General features: G+C 46.1%; 1 protein-coding gene and 1 non-coding gene across 8 annotated transcripts in view; one reads left to right on the top strand and one right to left on the bottom strand.

Annotated features, from left to right (window-relative positions):
* Positions 1–20,000, bottom strand: part of LOC123514767 (serine/threonine-protein kinase 26-like) — a 103,853-nt gene that overhangs the window by 29,448 nt on the left and 54,405 nt on the right. Inside the window, exon 2 of one of the 7 annotated variants that reach the window (XM_045272896.1) lies at positions 12,425–12,472. The exons of 4 other annotated variants lie outside the window; for them this stretch is intronic. In XM_045272896.1, the coding sequence (XP_045128831.1) occupies positions 12,425–12,472 (48 nt within the window). Of the gene's footprint in view, positions 1–3,928; positions 4,949–12,424; positions 12,473–15,419; positions 15,754–20,000 lie in introns of those variants that run through there. 2 more of the 7 variants (XM_045272894.1, XM_045272893.1) reach the window with 2 other exon arrangements.
* Positions 13,578–13,651, top strand: Trnae-cuc. Its single transcript has one exon. It is a non-coding gene; the product is annotated as a tRNA-Glu (tRNA).

The following is a 20,000-nucleotide window of genomic DNA, read 5'->3' on the forward strand; positions in this document are numbered from 1 at the left end:
CAAGTATAAGCCCTTCCCCCACCCAGACAGGCGCCGAGCTGTGGCCTCCGGTACCGCTGCCCTGCCCTGCCCTTCTCTGTCTGGCCTTTCTTCCTTCTTCACAGTGGTAATACGGTAACAAACACTCTCCGCCAGCCTAAACACCAAAGCTCCTACTCTCAAATCCTTCTCTGCTTTATCTCCTGTTTCAAAAGGCTTTATCTAATTGACACGACTATTTTTCAGGTGTTTTTAGTGTTCTAGAGGCATAATGACAAGATTTCTACATTATTAACTGGAGAAAGACTACTGAAAACACCGCTAATCATCTCTGTGGCCTTGAAAAATAGAGAAAAGAGCATTTTTAAGGTGTTTTTACTGTTATAGAGGTATAATGACAAAATTTCTACATTATCAACTGGAAAAAAAACACTCTTGAAAACGCCGCTTATCATCTCTGTAGCCTTGGAAAATAGTCGTGGTGAGAAAGAAGAGCATTTTTAAGGTGTTTTCTACTGTTATAGAGGCAGAGTGACAAGATTTCTACATTATTAACTGGAGAGACTATTAAGAACCCCGCTGATCATCTCTGTGGCCTTGGAAAATAGCAGTGGTAAGAGAGCAAAGCGTTTCTGAATACGGACCCATATTCTGAAAGCCTTCCATGCCGCACCTTCGCTATAAATATACATACTGTCAAAAGGCTTTATATAGTTGAAGTTACACGAGGTCTTAAGGCAGTTTTTACGGTTCTAGTGACAGGCTGAGATTTTTTACATTATTAACAGGATAGGAAGTCTTAAGAATCTTTGTGGCCTTTACGTTGTGGTAAGAGCAGAGCGTTCAAGAATACACGTCTAAGCTGTCCCATTGTCCGCACCCAAAGCCCGGTAAAGCAGGCGATTCGTAGTCAAAGGAGGCAAGAAGTGTTGTACTGCCGTCACTAGCAATGCAGCCAATTCGGTGCCACACACAGCCTTCAACATTCATGAGAGCAGCTGGGTCTGTATTCTCAAACGCTTTGCTCTCTCACCGTCACTACTTTCCAAAGGCTCCAGATGAAGATACTAGTGTTTTCAATCCCTTCAGTACTGGGGCAGCTCAAGTCGTAATCAGGAGAGGGAATACAGGAACAGGAAGAGATTACCTATTCTGCATTTTCAGGTGTTTTGATACTCCTCTCCTGAAACAGCTCGTCATACGTAGGAAATAAAATAGAGAAACAAGAAGAGATAACCGATTGAGTTCTCAGTCTTGATACGATACGCACCTCGTAAAACAATTCAAGCAGATGGAAGGAGGAAATACAGCAGGAGGAGGGAGTGAGTTGAGATTTAGAAGCGTCTTAATATACTCATTTCAAGAAACACTTTAACCCCTTCAATACTGGGATACATTTTTACCTTGAGATTTGTGTACAATTAGATCATTTTATTGGCATCAGGAAGGGTCTATGGGGATCACAAGATTAATGGCCACAGTCGTCACTACTTTAATCCCCAACATAAGTTTCTGAAGCTGTATAAAATCACCAGATAGTAAAAAGAATGAAAATGGCAACGCGTCATGATAGTGAAGGGTTTAAATCATAAGGAGGAAAGGAGGTCCGGCATTAGGAAAAGAGTGCCACAGTGCCTCAATGCCAGATGTTCACCAGGCTCCTCCACCACACGTCACTCTCGGGAGGTAAACGGAAACTAAGCATCGCCACGAAGGCCACGAGTGTTTTTCTTCATTTTTTGCGGCTGTCCTCCCAAGGTTTCTGCGCGAGTTGTCTCAGCAAAGCGCAAACACCCGCCCGTCTGCTGACACTGATGCAATCTTAAACAATACAGGGAAGCATTTTTACCTTGAAATTTGTGTACGATTAGACCATTTTATTGACATTAGCAAGGGTCTATGGAGGTCAGAAGATTAGTGGCCACAGTCTTCACTATTTCAAACCCCTACATAAGTTTCTAAAGTTGTATAAAATCACCAAATAGTAAGCAGAATGAATATGGAAACGCGTCATGGCACTGAAGGGATTAAACAATACTGGGATACATTTTTACCTTGAGGTTTGTGTACGATTAGACCATTTTATTGACAATAGCAAGGGTCTATAGAGATCAGAAGATTAGTGGTCACAGTCATCACTATTTCAATCTCATACTTAAGTTTCTGAAGCTGTATAAAATCATCAAATAGTAAGCAGAATGAATATGGAGACTCGTCCTGGCACTGAAGAGGTTAAACAAGGCGGGACGGGACCCAATGATAGCGACCTTGTGCACTTTCCCTGTCGACTTGAGTATACAAGCAGTCGGGGTGGAAAGTCGAGTCACATTCTAGAGTAACTTCCTTTGTGTTTTGCTTCTTCTTCTTGTTGTGGTTATACTGTGGTCATACTAGACTGACAGATAAATAAATCAATAAAAAAAATATATGAAAAAAAAAAAAAATGTGACTGTAAAATATAACCAGACTGACAGAGAGAGAGAGAGAGAGAGAGAGAGAGAGAGAGAGAGAGAGAGAGAGAGAGAGAGAGAGAGAGAGAGAGAGAGAGAGAGAGAGAGAGAGAGAGAGAGAGAGAGAGAGAGAGAGAGAGAGAGAGAGATACTGCAGCTATGTGGAGAAAGGAGACATGGAGAGAAAGCACACCTCCCTTATAGAGACACCTCACTTTCTTCTGGTCTAACTCTTTCCTTTACCCCTTCCTCCCTCCTCCGGCCTCCTCCTCCTCTCTTCCCCTGCCTTTCTTCGCTGTGGTGTCCGGTAGAGGCAGGCACGAGGCAGGCAATAGGCAGGCAGGCAGGCAGGCAGGCAGGCAGGCAGGCAGGCAGGCAAGGAAGGAAGGAAGGAAGGAAGGAAGGAAGGAAGGAAGGAAGGAAGGAAGGAAGGAAGATAGAAAGAAAATGAAGGATGGAAAGGAGGGGAGGAAGAAAGAAAGAGAAAGAAAAAAAAGAAGGAAGGAAGGAAGGAAAGATGGGAGGGAGAGAAGGAGTGAGGGAGGGGAGGACAGGCAGGCAGAAGGTGGGTCCAAGCGTCACCTTACCCTGCACAGGAGCAACACGTGACGGCCGCTTCTCCCAGTCACTCCCAGGTTGCCAAGCGTCCCTAAGCCTGCCCCTGGACCCCCTAGACCTCCCCCAGGACCTCCTAGAACCCCCGCAGCTCCGCTCAACACATCGCCTCACACTGGTCCGGAATCACTCCAATCTGGACTCTCCCCCCCAAACATACACTATCCGTACCCTACCCCATCCCATCCCATCCCATCCCAGTACTGCCTTCTACTCTACACACTAACAAGATTATAATTTTCTCTCTTTTTTATGGTTTTGTTAATTTTGCTTTGTTTTGTGTCATGCATTGTTTATTGAGACAGGCTCGTGTTTCTATTTATGATTGTCTCAGGGCATGATCTTGACTACTATTCAACAATGGTCTGAGGAACACAGTCAGGGCTCTCCAGGGAGCTTCCCATTAAGTGTGGTTCATCAAGGCAAGGGTGTCACGCATGCAGGGTTCCTGTTCCTAAGCCTTCCACCGTCTGGTCTACTCTCAGTACGGGCGAAGAGGACGTTACCAAGGCTCTTAAGGTGATTTTAAGATTCAAAGTGTTGTTTATCATGGACTGTGCGCCTTTTATGCGAGGGACATCTGTCAGAAACCTGCCGGGCATCGATGTCTTAGTGAATCGTCCTAAAGTAAGCTGGGGTTACAGAAACACGTTTGTGTTTGTTACAAGCACGCTGCGCTGTGTGGCGCGGCGCGGAGGAGAGCCACTGCCATGACGCCAGAACAAGTTTGCCACATGAAGACTGCCGCTGCACAACCACGCCAAACTCAGTGATGAAACGTCCCCGCGGTGGAGTGCCTGGCGGTGCGGTGTGGTGAGGCAACGTGCCTCTCGCTGGCTGACACCGAGCTTCCTTAATAGCAACCGAGAGGTCTGTGGACTCACCAGCTGACTGAGCTCCACGCCCCCCTGCTCCTTCCCTTCCCGCCGCGCCTCCTCCACCTCAAGCTTGTGCTCCACCTCTATGACGGGAGGAGGGGCGTGGTGCGGGGGAGGGGAGGGGGCGCGGTGGTGCGTGGGGGAGGGGTTTATGTGGTGAGGGTCCCGCAGGTCGTGCATGGCGGGCCAGGCGGTGGGCAGCGAGTGAGGACCACTGCTGGACCCGTTACTCAGGGCGGGAAGGTCGTGTGGCGTGCGGGGCCGCGACCCCAGGATGGAGGGCGGGCGGGAGGAGCCGGGGTGATGCTGCGGGGTGAGCGGGACATTCTTCTGGGGCGGGTCGGCCTTGTGTCCATGTTTGATGTCCGCCTTGGTCTGGTGCTTACCCTCCGCCTTCAGCTGGTGCTTGGAGTAGCGGTGGTGGTGGTGCAGCTGGTGGTGGTGCTGCTGCTGCGGATGCTGGTGGTGCAGGTAGTAGGGGTGGTGGCTGGTGCGGCCAGGCAGAGTACTGGTGAAGGTGGAGGGGTGCTCAACTCCATACGAGCCCGGCAAGGTGCTGGGCAGTGTTCCAGGCAGGGTGCCGGGGAAGGAGGAGGGGCCCGAGGACACCATCTGCGGGATGGGACCAGAGCTGTGGCGGGGCAGGCCCTTACTGCCCCGCTGGAGCCACGGCGGTACTCCCCACCAACCATTTTTGACGGGGGAGGCGGGCGGCGGGTAGAGGGGGTGAGGGTTGTGGGCGGGGGGAAGGGACGCGGGCCCAGGCTTCACAGAGCTGCTGGAGTGCACCGCCCGCGAGAAGAACCCGCGACTCGGCATCAGTGCGCCTTACATGGCAGAGCTGTCGGGCAGGGAGGAACCACACCGAGCCACACCATAACACACCCACACAACACAAACACCACAACACACCGACACTGAGACGCGACCCGCCGAGCACACTGCCGTAGGTCCGACACACACGCCACCTCTTTACCGACTGAGCGGCGCGGGGCGGCGGGCTGCAGGAGGCGGCCAGGTGAGCGCGGCCTGGCTGCTCACTGCTCACCGCCGCGGGGGAACCCTACAACCACCACCACAACCACCAAACACCACTACCCACCGCTGCCACACGGAGCCCTGCCTGCCCTGCCTCGCCACACAACTTGCACTACGGCGCAGCCCCTGCAGGAACAAGGGCCAGGGAGCGAGCTGTGGCCAGAACACGCCCGCCACGCCTCACGGAAGGAAAGTTCTCGCCGGCAACCGTGCAGAGGTGAGGCGGCGGCCGGGAGTACTACCGCCATGACCCGCTACAGAGCCCCCAACACCACTCACCCCCATGCCACCCCCAATCCTTACTGCCTGTACTCTGCCAGCCAGCCTGCCCCTCCCTCCCTCCCTCACCCCCATACACTCCTTCCAAGACCCTACTCCAACCAACCAACCAACCAACCTTGCCCGCCTTTTATACACACGACCCTGTCCCCCACAACCCCAAACACCACACAACACCCCCACCCCCGCAGCCACGCATTCCTCCAGCCTCACCACTCACTTGCCCCACTTCACCCCACGCTGACGGAGGGTGAAAAAGTGACCTTACATCATGACGGGGAAACTGACTGGGGAGGGAAACCACGAAGACAAAATGCATCACCGGGAAACCTTGCTCGCTGTGACGTCTATGTGTACACCGAGGGCTTGGCTACGCTTTCACTCCCTCAGGTGGCGGTGGCGGTGGCGGTGGCGGTGGTGGTGGTGGAACCAGTGAGTAGTGATGGTGGTGGTAGTGTCAATGCTACTACAGAGGTTCAAAAAGTTACCTGTAGTTCTGGAGTATATACCTCAATATTACAACTATCTTTTTTTCACTTCCTTAGGTGGCGTTGGTGCTGCTGGTGGTGATGGTAGCAGTAAGTAGTGATGGTGGTGGTAGTGTCATTGCTACTGAGGTTAAAAAAATTACCTGTAATTCTGAACTGAGTACGTGAATATTAAATTTGTTTTTATCCTGGTAGATGAGAAGAGACGAGTTTGACAAGAGAGAAGGCAGTGATAGTGAAGTAAGAAATATTAGCTACTATTCATAAGTAAATACCTGGACACTGTACTTGATTCTTACGTAAATGCAGATGAAAAAAAGGAGATTAAAACTGAAAAAAAGAAAGCGATGGTGAGATGACAGAAGGAATTAGACTCAGAGAAAGATGAAAAGAGTAGGAAAGAAAAGAATGAGTAAATGAAAGGAAGGAAGATAAAATTGAGAGTCGTAAAAAAGGGAGAAAAAGAACAGATTGGGAGTAAAAGATAAATATTGACAAAAAAAAAAAAAGCAATGATGAGATGAAAGGAGAAGGAATTAAAGAAAGATAAAAAGAGTAGAAAAGAATGAATAAATGAAAGATACAGGAGAGAAGGGAAGGAGAATTGAGAGTAGGAAAAAAGACAAAGAAAAAAAAAAGATTTGGTGAAAAACATATAGATTAAAAAGGAAGCAATGGTGAGATGAAAGGAGAAGGAATTCGAGAAAGACGAAAAGAATAGGAAAGAAAAGAATGAATAAATGAAAGGTATAGGAGAAAAGGGAAGGCGAATTGAGAGTAGGAAAATAAAGAGAGATAAGACTCCACAACAGACCACATTTTTTTTCCTTTCTTTTTTTTCTCCTTTTTTTTTACAGCTGAAAAGAAAAGAGGCGAACAGAGAGTAGCAAAAAATGGCCAGAGAAAAACTTCACTGCCGTTTGCGAGAAAGTGAATTGAAAAACAAGTGTGTGGAAGAGGAGAAGGAGGAGGAGGAGGAGGAGGAGGAGGAGGGAGGAGGAGAGGAGGAGGAGGAGGAGGAGGAGGAGGAGGAGGAGGAGGAGGAGGAGGAGGAGGAGGAGATGGTGGGGAGTTCCAATCGGCTTACTCCATCTACCTGTTACTCCAAGACTTCTCCATCTCCACCACCTCCACCACCACCTCCACCACCACCACCTCCACCACCACCACCACCACCACACTTGTAAACTCTAGGCTTTCCTGTTTACAAATAAATGCATACCACAGTTGTGTGTGTGTGTGTGTGTGTGTGTGTGTGTGTGTGTGTGTGTGTGTGTGTGTGTGTGTGTGTGTGTGTGTGTGTGTAGCAAAGGTGGAACAATTTAACACCTGTGCCACCATGTGATACCTTAGACACGAAAAGTGATGCCAGGAGAGTAGAATTACCAACCTGACAGGAGGAGGAGGAGGAGGAGGAGGAGGAGGAGGAGGAGGAGGAGGAGGAGGAGGAGGAGGAGGAGGAGGAGGAGGACAAAAGCAAGATAGAAGCAATAAAAAGAGGAACAAAGAAGAAACTGAGAGAGGTGATAGGAGGAGGAGGAGGAGGAGGAGGAGGAAATACCGCAGGAGACTCAACTTATGTTCCCTGAGTCCTGTCCACTTCCCCCCCTCCCTCCCTCTCTCTCTCTCTCTCTCTCTCTCTCTCTCTCTCTCTCTCTCTCTCTCTCTCTCTCTCTCTGTCACCGTGACCTCGGTTGACCTTCCTCCTCCTTTCCCCCCTCTCCTTCTCCTTCTTCTTCTTCTTCTTCCTAGTACTTTTATTATTTTTTCTTCATCTATAGATTTATTTTTCCTTCTCTTTGTTTTCCCCTTTTTCATCTTTTTATTCCTTTGTACTTCTATTCTCGTCAATCACTATCCTTATTTCATTTTCCATTCTTCGTCTTTCCATTATCTATATTCATTTCTCCTTCTATTTTTCATTTTGCATTTCTCCTTCGTCTATTTCTTTTCTCTTTTTCCATTATTTTATTTTCCTTCTTTGTCTTCGTATCATTTTTTTCTTTTCATTTCTCCTTCATCCATTTTTTTTTTCTATTTTATTTTCATTCTTTGTCTTTCCAATCTTTTTTTTTTCACTTCTCCATCTATTCTTTTTTATTTTATTTTCTTCTTCGTCTTTCCATCATCTTTATTCTCTTTCGCCATTTTTCCTTCATTTATTTTGTTTCGCTTTTCTAATTCTTTCATTCTCTCATTTTCTCTTCCATCATTATTTACCATTCTGTCGCTCACTCCCATCTTCTTCTTCTTCTTCTTCTTCTCCTCTTTCATTTAATTCTTCCCTTTCTCATCTATGTAATTCAATCACTCCCATCTCCTCCTCCTCTTCTTCCTCTTCCATTTACTTCTTCCTTTCCTCTCACGTCTAGCTCCTCCTCGTCCTCGTCCTCGTCCTCCTCCTCCTCCTCCTCCTCCTCTTTCTCTTCTCTTTTTCTTTACCTCTTCCTTTCTTTACCTAGGTACTTCAGTCATTTCCTCCTCCTCCTCCTCCTCCTCCTCCTCACCTATGTTACTGATGAATGGGTGACGAGTGACAAGGAAAGGGTGAAGAGGGATGGGAGGAGGAGGAGGAGGAGGAGGAGGAGGAGGAGGAGGAGGAGGAGGAGGAGGAGGAGGAGGAGGAGGAGGAGCAGGAGGAATTCAGCTAACTTTATTCTGATCGGGTATAGGGTAAAGATAGTATGCACAGTGACCATCCCGGGGAGAGAGAGAGAGAGAGAGAGAGAGAGAGAGAGAGAGAGAGAGAGAGAGAGAGAGAGAGAGAGTATAAATGAACTCGTGGATCGTCAATAGATAGTCATTCGTGTTCAGTCAGTCAGTCAGTCAGTCAGTCAGTCAGTCAGTTAGTCAATCTGTCAGTCTAGTATATATCCAGCAAGTTAGTCAATCATTTAGTCATTGTAACAGATTAATATTCAATCAAGCAGTCAGCAAATCAGTCAGTAAACCAGTCAACCAGTCAGTCACCCAGTCAAGTCTCAGTCTAGTCACTGAATCCAAACATCAGCTAACTAACAAACTAACCTAACACTCCTTTAACCAGTCAGTAAATCCAATCAATCCACCAGTCACTTATCCACTCAAACAGTCAGTCAGTCAGTCAATACATCAAGTTTCATGCACACATACAAAGATTAACCAGTCAGTCAGTTAGATAGCAACTTCTTTAACCCACCAGTCAGTCAAATAGCCAGTTAGTCATCCAGTCATCCAGGCAGCCAATCATTCTGTCAGTCAGTTAGATAGCAACTTCTTTAACCCACCAGTCAGTCAAATAGCCAGTTAGTCATCCAGTCATCCAGTCAGTCTTGCATCCAACACTATAATCTCGTCAGTCTATCTCCAGGAATTAATCAGGAAGGGTCACAGTCCTCAATCTGATGATTTAATACATTCTAATCAAGCATTGTGTGTGTGTGTGTGTGTGTGTGTGTGTGTGTGTGTGTGTGTGTGTGTGTGTGTGTGTGTGTGTGTGTGTGTGTGTGTGTGTGTGTGTGTGTGTGTGTGTGTGTGTTTGTTTGTTTCCATCACTGTCCTGCCTGATACGTCATGTGAGGTGAGATGAAGATTAGGTAAGGTAAGGTAAGGTAAGGTAAGGTAAGGTAAGGTAAGGTAAGGTAAGATAAGGCAAGTAACGATAAGGCAAGGCTTGATTACGTTAGCTCTGACACAAAAACAAGAAAGTAAAAAGAGAAACGGTCACAAAGCAAAGGGAAGACGAGAGAACAGAAAAACCCGCGAGGCGATGATGGATTCAGTGTGGAGCACGGCAAAGCAGTAAAACCACGTTCCTGGCCGGCCCCAGCTGCTCCCCCCCCCTCATGCTTATACAACACATACAAGACACCGCCATTACCACAACCACACAAAGCACACCAGGCGGAGAAGAGACCAGACCCGACCCAACCCAACTCAACTCATCCCAACCCAACCCAAGCAACTCAATTGAACTCAACTCAACCCAAACGCAACCCAACTTAAACTAACCTAACCTAACCTAACCTAATGTACCCCAACCTAATTTAATCCAACTCATCCTAAGTAAACCTAACTTAACCTAACCTAACCCAACCCAACCCAACCCAGACTAACCTAACCTAACCTAACCTGACCAAAAGCCAAGGAGACACACAAATAAAGGGAATAAATAAATGAAAAAAATAAACAAACAGATAGATAGATAATAAACATAACTCGTTTTCACACTTCAGAATATTCTAAGATGCAATAAAACGTTTCTCTTTCTATATTTCCAAACGTTTGAATATGTAACTCTAATGACTTTCAACACGATTTTGTGCATGTTTGGGTTTTCAAGGACAGGAAAACAAGTAAATAGTAAGCAAAGACCAGGAGGAGGAGGAGGAGGAGGAGGAGGAATACAAAGGAATACAAAGGAAAGCCAAACAGCAACAGACCTGTTGGTCCTTTCGAGGCTGTTTGGTAACTACTTCTAACTGGCTACAGATAAGAGAGACAGGACAGTACAGGAGAAGGCTCCTCCCCACCCACCACTCCCTCCAGCTTTCGCTGGCATGGAAAATAGCTTGGAAAAGTACCATGCAGTATGGAAAAAACTGACATGGAATTTTCACAGGAAAGGATGAAAGGAGATTCTATTATTCACCCTACGGTGAACTCTACATATCTATCTATAAAGTTAATACAGTATCATGTTTAATTATTCAGACAAGAAGAGAAGAGGAGGAGGAGGAGGAGGAGGAGGAGGAGGAGGAGGAGGAGGAGGAGGAGGAGGAGGAGGAACTTAAACTGGACAGAAAGAACGGAGAAGCAGAACAAGGAAGAGATGGAGAAAAGATAGGAGGAGGAGGAGGAGGAGGAGGAGGAGGAGGAGGAGGAGGAGGAGGAGGAGGAGGAGGAGGAGGAGGAGGAGGAGGAGGAGGAGGAGGAGAAGGAGAAGGAGAAGGAGAAGGAGAAGAAGGAGAAGGAGAAAGAGAAGAAAGAAAGAAAGAGAATAAGAAGGAGAAGGAGAAGGAAAAGGAAAAGGAAAAGGAAAAGAAGGAGGAGGAGGAGGAGGAAGAGGAGGGGGAGAAGGAGAAACCTGTCACTCAATCCGACACTCCGGGACACGATACATGTTGGGGTTGACACAAGACGCAGCTTCACACACAGCCTTTCTCTCACCAGTTCACCTCCACACACCTTCCCTCTCTCTCTCTCTCTTGGTCCCTCTTGTCTTTAACGCCTTCACTCACACCTACTCCTCTCTATCAGTATTTTGGTATTTTGGTATTTTTACTACTTTTAATTAATTAACTATTTTAGAAGTATCTCTTAATTTATCTCCTTTAACCCCTTCAGTACCATGACACGTTTTCCTATTCATTCTGGTTACTATTTGGTGATTTTATACAGCTTCAGAAACTTATGTGAAGGTTAGAATAGTGAAGACTGTGGCCATTAACCTTCCGACCTCCATAAACCTTTCGTAATGTCAATAAAATCGTCTAATCATATAAGAAAAAAAAATTCAAGGTAAAAATGCGTCTCAGTACTGAAGGGGTCAAGTTACTTAAACCTCCATATGCACTCATAGAAAGGATCAGGTACCATCCTACTATCCTCGAGGAATAATAATAATAAAAAAAATAATAATAATAATAATAATAATAATAATAATAATAATAATAATAATAATAATAATAATAATAAGAAGAAGAAGAAGAAGACGACGACGAAAAATGATGATGATGATGATGATGATGATGATGATGACGATGATAACAATGATAATGATGATGGTGATGAAGGAGGAGGAGGAGAAGGAGGAGGAGGAGCAAGAAGAGAACCAGTTGAGGGAAGAGGATCAAGAGGAAGACGAAGAGTTGGGATGGCAATGCGGAAGAGATGTAAGGGATGGAGGAGGAGGAGGAGGAGGAGGAGGAGGAGGAGGAGGAGGAGGAGGAGGAGGAGGAAGATACAAGGGACAGAAAAGACTAGAGGAGACTTGTACTTGTCACCAACACACACACACACACACACACACACACACACACACACACACACACACACACACACACACACACCACGCACTTTCACTGGCCTGGCATTGTGTTCGCTCAGTTACTCAGCTCCACCTCTCTCTCTCTCTCTCTCTCTCTCTCTCTCTCTCTCTTGTGGTCACGCCCTTACACTAAGCCACGAGAAATGTGTGTGTGTGTGTGTGTGTGTGTGTGTGTGTGTGTGTGTGTGTGTGTGTGTGTGTGTGTGTGTGTGTGTGTGTGTGTGTGTGTGTGTGTGTGTGTGTGGAGTTATGCTTTCTCCACCTATCATGTCTACATATTTGCGTTGCTTTCACTTTTGAGGCTCTTTAGAGAGGTTTCATGAGCACTTGATTCGCCTGCTTGCCTGTGTGTGTGTGTGTGTGTGTGTGTGTGTGTGTGTGTGTGTGTGTGTGTGTGTGTGTGTGTGTGTGTGTGTGTGTGTGTGTGAGAGAGAGTGAGTGTGTGTGTGTGTGTGTGTGTGTGTGTGTGTGTGTGTGTGTGTGTGTGTGTGTGTGTGTGTGTGTGTGTGTGTGTGTGTGTGTGTGTGTCTGCGCGTTCCTACATCTTAAACTTCTCTCAGAATGCCCCACCCACCAGCTTCCCTCAGAATGGCTCACCCACCAGCCAAGCACCCAACACACACTCACTTCCTCATATCCCAGCTCACCTTACCCTTTGGCCGATCTCACCTCAGTACCAAGGCATGTGTGGGGAGCTGCTTGGCTACGGTCACTCACCTGGGGGAGAGACAAGGCAAGGGTCAGTACACGCTAATCATAAGGTCCACCTGTCACACAAAGCTGGCAGTCCTGTTTACCTGCTTACCGTCAAGCGAAGGACAAACACTGAGACTGAGAAAGATTCATAGTTATAAGCTAGCTTGATATTTGTAAACACAGAGGAGAAGGAGGAGGAGGAGGAGGAGGAGGAGGAGGAGGAGGAGGAGGAGGAGGAAGAGGAGGAGGAGGAGGACAAGAACACCCTTTAAAACCACAGTAGCTCCCACTAGAGGCTCTTATAAGTAGCCATGAACACTTACACTACTAACACAATCACAATAATACATTTAAAAACCAGAGTAACTTCCATTAGAGCTTGTTATAACTAAAAACATCCTTAAAATATACAGTAACTTCCACTAAACGCCAGAAAACATTTGAATAATTAACAAAATGACGAAAACAGCCTTGAAAACCAGAGTAACTTCCACTACACCGTGTTAAAGTATTCGCACAACACTTAAACTACTAACAGAATCACAAAAACACTCTTTAAAAAAATACACACAATAAATTCCACTATAGGTTGTTACAAGTAGCCATACAAGATTTAAACTAACAAAATCACAAAAACATTCTTATAAACACACACACACACACACGGTAACTTCCACATGAGGCTGTTACAAGTGGCCATAGAAGACTTAAATTACTTACAAAATCACAAAAAACACCCTTCAGAACCAGAGTCCCTTCCAAGAGAACCATTTTAAATATGACACACTGAAAACATTTTACCTATCTCAGTACTGGGACGCATTTTTACCTTAAGATTTGTGTGCGATTAGACCATTTTATTGACACCAGCAAGGGTCTGTGGAGGTCAGGTGATTAATAGCCAGAGTCCTCTCTATTTCAATCCCTTCTTCAGTACTGAGACGCATTTTTACCTTGAGATTTGTGTAAGGTAAGACCATTTTATTGACATTATTAAGGATCTATGTTAGTCAGATGATTAATGGCCACAGTCTTCACTATTTCAATCCCTTCAGTACTGGGACGCATTTTTCCCATGAGATTTGTGTGCGATTAGACCATTTTATTGACAACACACACACACACACGCCCGGTAGCTCAGTGGTTAGAGCGCTGGCTTCTCAAGCCAGAGGACCGGGGTTCGATTCCCCGGCCGGGTGGAGATATTTGGGTGTGTCTCCTTTCACGTGTAGGCCCTGTTCACCTAGCAGTGAGTAGGTACGGGATGTAAATCGAGAAGTTGTGACCTTGTTGTCCCGGTGTGTGGTGTGTGCCTGGTCTCAGGCCTATCCGAAGATCGGAAATAATGAGCTCTGAGCTCGTTCCGTAGGATAACGTCTGGCTGTCTCGTCAGAGACTGCAACAGATCAAACAGTGAAACACACACACACACACACACACACACACACACACACACACACACACACACACACACACACACAGGCACACTACACACACACACACACACAAAATGTGGATATCAACTCATGTCTTTAATCTCTCTCTCTCTCTCTCTCTCTCTCTCTCTCTCTCTCTCTCTCTCTCTCTCTCTCTCTCTCTCTCTCTCTCTCTGAATGTCTGAATGTTTTGAAAGGCCAAAGAAATCATTAGTCAGGTTTCCACGAGTGTTTTCCATTACTAAACCGTCACTCCAGTTACGGAAACATTCTTGAACGTCTTTACAAAGGAGGAGGAGGAGGAGGAGGAGGAGGAGGAGGAGGAGGAGGAGGAGGAGGAGGAGGAGGGTGTTCAGTAGATGTTGTTACTTCTTCAACCATCATTATAACAAACTATATAGAGTTCAGTGGAAGCTATTACGTCAAAATGTGTCCTTCTTAACCTCTTCAGTACCAGGACACCGTTTCCATATTCACTCTGGTTACTATTTGGTGATTTGACACAGATTCGGAAACTTATGTCGGCGGATTAGAATAGTGAAGAGTCAGGCCATTAATCTTCCATAGACCCTTCCTAATGTCAATAAAATCCTCTTATCGCACCCAATACTCAAGGTAATAATGTGTCCCAGAACTGAAGGGATTAATTAAACCGTCGGTAGAATCACAGACATACTTGAAAGCCATAGTAATATCCACCACAGCCTGTTGTGTAGAAGTCATTGGGATAAGACTTCTAATCTTACACTTTTCTGTGCTTCACCTCCACTATTTCAAAAGGCTCTATCTAAATTTACACGAGTTTTAAGGTGTTTTCACAGTTCTAGAGGCAGAGTGACAAGATTTCTATACTATTAACAGTAGAAATACTCTTGAAAACCCCGCTAATCATCGCTGTGACCTATCAAAATAGTCGTGGTGAGAGAGCAAAGCGTTTCTGAACACGAACTAAAGATCCATAATGTTTTAGAATGAAGTAAAGGGTGACGTACTTATCAACCCAAGAGAGTAAAGTAATGGTGATGGTTGTGATGACTCAGACGGCCATGTTCAAGGACGCAGACCAGGGAACTAAGATGTAAACACTTTCTTTAACTCCTCCACTACTGGAACACATTTTCACCTTGAGTTTTGGTGTGATTAGACTTTTTTTATTGACATTAGGTCAGAAGATTAATGGCAAGAGTCTTCATTATCTCAACTCCCAACATGAGTTTTTGAAGCTGTAAAAAATCACTAAAGAGGAAGCAAGAATGAATATGGAAACGCGTCATTGTACTGAATGGATTAACACTCCCTGCATGCTTCTCTCCTTCCTCCTTCTCTGACTTGAACACTCAAAAGGGAGACATTTTAACACACACTCTAATGACCAAATCCTCTAATGATCTTTTTTCACCTTTCTTTTGGAGACTAACCCCTCTATGGCCCTTTATTTCCCCCCTATGTGTCATCCAAAGCCAGTGTCCCTATTAAATAAACACAGTAAAGGCTTGCCAGTTCCCTGTGAGTTATGCCACGGGAAGACCCACCGGGAGAAGGCGCTGACGGTGGTGGCCAGGACGAAGAGGCGTGACAGGGAAGGATGCAGGAGGTGGGGAGGAAATGAAGGAAGTACAGCATGTAGAAGCAGCAACAGAAGTAGTAGTATCGGTAAGTGGTCGTGGTGGTGGCGGTGGTAATGGCGGTGGTTTGGGAGGAAGTCTTCGCAGTAATATAGGTGTGAGCTGAGGTTTGTCGACTTCAACACCAACCAAACTCCTGAGCCACACTACCACACTCTTGAAACACCAGCACGTGCTCACCACATCACTACATTCCATTTTACGAGGCGTGCGGGCCCTGGAGCAACACTACCACCACCATCACCACCAGTTCTCCCCCGGGTGACGAGAGGCGCAACATACCGATACTGAGTCACAGGAAGAGAAGCGAGGCGAGGTGTGTGGTGGAGCGGGCTAAGTGGCACAGCTGTGGACCAGGTGTATGCGAGGACAGATGTGGAATTAATATATCTCAAAGGCCGCACTCATATAAACTGGTGTGTGTGTGTGTGTGTGTGTGTGTGTGTGTGTGTGTGTGTGTGTGTGTGTGTGTGTGTGTGTGTGTGTGTGTGTGTGTGTGACGCCAGCCATGACTCGCGCACTGCCGCACCTTACTAATCAAGATGGAATAACGTCAAGCGAGAATGAATAAGAATAAACTAATGACAAATGAATTAATCTCGCACGTCTTATGAAGATGTAACACGACAAGGCAATGAGATGACTGAAGGGAACACAAAACACAGTGCGGTGAAGTGAAAGAGGAGAAGACAAGGAGAGGATGACTGAACAGTGAAGTGAAAGAGAAGAAAAGAGAGACAATGACAGAAGGAACACAATAACAGTGCATTAAGGCAAAAGAGGACAAGAAAAGAAAAGATGAATGAAAGAAAGCAATAAAACAGAGCAGTGAAATGAAAGAGAAGACAAGGAAAAGATGATAAAAGTGCAGTGAAGTGAAGGAGAAGACAAGAAGACAATGAGTGAAGGGAAACAATGAAATAATGCAGTGAAATAAGAAACTTTGCAGGAAAATAACATAAATTAAATAAATGTGCAAGGAAACAAAACCGGAAATCGAGAATGTGAGGAAAAAAAAAGTAACGAAAAACCTCAACCATTAAAATGAATAAATCTTGCATCGTAACGGAAACGAAAAACGGAAAAAAACGAAGCGAAACGAAAGAAAGAACAAATGATAAGAAAACGAAATTGTGGCTTGAACAAAAGACACCAAACCCTTTAACAACTTGCTACACACACACACACACACACACACACACACACACACACACACACACACACACACACGAGCGCCTCCATCAATAACAATCCAATATTTTTTTTACTTTACTTAACCTAACCTAACCTAACCTAACACACACACACACACACACACACACACACACACACACACACACACACACACACACACACACACGAGCGCCTCCATCAATACCAAACCTCCATTTCTTTCTTTTTCTTTTTTCCCGCCTTTCCTTCCACAATTTGGCGGAACGTGTGTGGAGCAAAACTTCCACTTCCACCAACATGAATCTCCCGCTCACACAATACTTTCTCTTCTCTTACTTTTTTATTATTATTTTTCCTTTTTTATATTCATGTCGGGGTGTGTGTGTGTGTGTGTGTGTGTGTGTGTGTGTGTGTGTGTGTGTGTGTGTGTGTTTCACTGTTTGATCTGCTGCAGTCTCTGACGAGACAGCCAGACGTTACCCTACGGAACGAGCTCAGAGCTCATTATTTCCGATCTTCGGATAGGCCTGAGACCAGGCACACACCACACACCGGGACAACAAGGTCACAACTCCTCGATTTACATCCCGTACCTACTCACTGCTAGGTGAACAGGGGCTACACGTGAAAGGAGACACACCCAAATATCTCCACCCGGCCGGAGAATCGAACCCCGGTCCTCTGGCTTGTGAAGCCAGCGCTCTAACCACTGAGCTACCGGGTGTGTGTGTGTGTGTGTGTGTGTGTGTGTGTGTGTGTGTGTGTGTGTGTGTGTGTGTGTGCGCGCGCGCAGCAGCAGCAGCAGCAGCAGCAGCAGCAGTAGCAGTAGTAGTAGTAGCAGTAGCAGTAGTAGCAGTAGCAGTAGCAGTAGCAGTAACAAAAATAACATTACCCATAAACCCTTCCTTTTACACTGGTTCCCCACTAATCACCTCTCTTTGAAGTTTTCTCTAATGTACAACACTGCCCACGTTTTCTTTCTTTGGGTGACTCGGGTAAATATTTGTGATTCTGTGTGTGTGTTCCGACGTGCAGTGTTTTTTGTCATGAGTGTTTGCAAAGACCACAGGGATTATTGGTAAGGCTTTGTTCACTGTTGTTGCCTTTTACTCTCTTCCCACGTTAATGATGTAGAGAAGGGAGGGAGGGAGGGAAGGAAGGAGGGATGGAGGGAGGGAAGAATGAGGGAAGTGAAGGATGGATCGAGGGAAGAAGGGAGATCTTGAGGGAGGAAGGAAGGAATGGTGGGAAGGAGGAAAGGAAGGAAGGAAGGAGAGAAGAGTATGAGTGAATGAATGCCAAACAAACAACAAACTAAGGAAAGAAAAACACAAAACAGACTGACTGACAAGACTGAATGAGAGACTGACAAATTGACTACGAGTAACTGCCTGCCTGCCTGCCTGCCTGCCTGCCTGCCTGCCTGCCTGCCTGCCTGCCTGCCTGCCTGACTGACTGACTGACCGACTGCCTGCCTTCCTGACTAACTGGTAAAAGCGCCACGGGAGACAATTTGCGCGATACAACCCAGATAAATACTTCCTGTGCTCGCTAACCTTCGCCCCTCTCAACACACACACACACACACACACACACACACACACACACACACACACACACACACACACACACACATCTTTAGGGGTACACAGTGGGCCAGATTGGTTTAGGTTTGGTTTGGTTTGGGTTGAGTTGGGTTTGGTGAGGTTAGGAAGGTTAAAAACGTTAGGAAGGTAAAAAAATAGGTTAGGAAGACACACACACACACACACACACACACACACACACACACACACACACACACACACACACACACACACACTACTTGCTTCTGTATTTCCAACTTCCTATAACTTGACTTTATTTAAGAGAGAGGCTTCAACACATTTATCTCTACATTTGGTTTAATTCTTTAAAACCTGCAAGGGAACTGGCAACTAAATGCGCCTTTTTACTTCATGTTTATGCTCTCCTTGCCCAGTTTTCCCCTCTTACATAAAACATACATACATACATACACACACACACACACACACACACACACACACACACACACACACACACACACACACACACACACACACACACACACACGGCAAGGCTAAAATCTGGGCCACCACTCACTCACTCACTCACTCACTCACTCTTTTTCCAGCAACACTCGCAGCGACGTAACACAAATTCCTTCTCTTAAAACTGGGTCGATTGCACGCAGATATTTCCCTCTCCCTCTCCCTCTCTCTCTCTCTCTCTCTTTTTCTTTAAGCTATTGTTCTTTTCTTTTTTTCTTTCGTTATTCTTTTTATCTCTTCTTTCTCTCTCTCTTTTCCTCGACCAGCACGCATGACGGTCTGACACAAAGGCTGCAAAGACGCGTGTTCCGATGACAGGCAGATATGTAATGTATGTGCTGGCGTGTGGGTTTGTGTGATGCAGTGATGGAGTGAAGGGTAGAGGTATGGGAGGGTGACTGGTAGTAGTGGTAGGGTTGGTAGTAGTAGTAGTAGTAGTAGTAGTAGTAGTAGTAGTAGTAGTAGTAGTAGTAGTAGTAGTAGTAGTAGTAGTAGTAGTAGTAGTAGTAGACAACGACAACACACACACACACACACACACACACACACACACACACACACACACACACACACACACACACAACTGATCTATCTACATCCAATCAACAAATCAATTATTCCACGAGAAAAGAAATGACAAGTATGAAGCTGTGCATTTAGCAAGTGTGTGTGTGTGTGTGTGTGTGTGTGTGTGTGTGTGTGTGTGTGTGTGTGTGTGTATTCACTGTTTGATCTGCTGCAGTCTCTGACGAGACAGCCAGACGTTACCCTACGGAGCGAGCTCAGAGCTTGGGATAGGTCTGAGACCAGGCACACACCACACACCGGGACAACAAGGTCACAACTCCTCGATTTACATCCCGTACCTACTCACTGCTAGGTGAACAGGGGCTACACGTGAAAGGAGACACACCCAAATATCTCCACCCGGCCGGGGAATCGAACCCCGGTTATCTGGTTTGTGAAGCCAGCGCTCTAACCACTGAGCTACCGGGCCGTGTGTGTGTGTGTGTGTGTGTGTGTGTGTGTGTGTGTGTGTGTGTGTGTGTGTGTGTGTGTGTGTGTGTGTGTGTTCCTGAATGGTAACACGGGCAGACAGGAGTGCTAGCAGGCAGGTGTAGTCATACTAATTAGGCAGGTGAACAGCGACGGGGTGAATGCACACTGTACCACCACCACCACCACCACCACCTTGCACCTGGCCCAGCGCGGCGCCACCTGACCAGCTAAATCACACAGTTAT

The sequence above is a fragment of the Portunus trituberculatus genome, chromosome 38 (genome assembly GCF_017591435.1).
Source record: "Portunus trituberculatus isolate SZX2019 chromosome 38, ASM1759143v1, whole genome shotgun sequence".
NCBI classification, from domain to species: Eukaryota; Metazoa; Arthropoda; class Malacostraca; order Decapoda; family Portunidae; genus Portunus; species Portunus trituberculatus.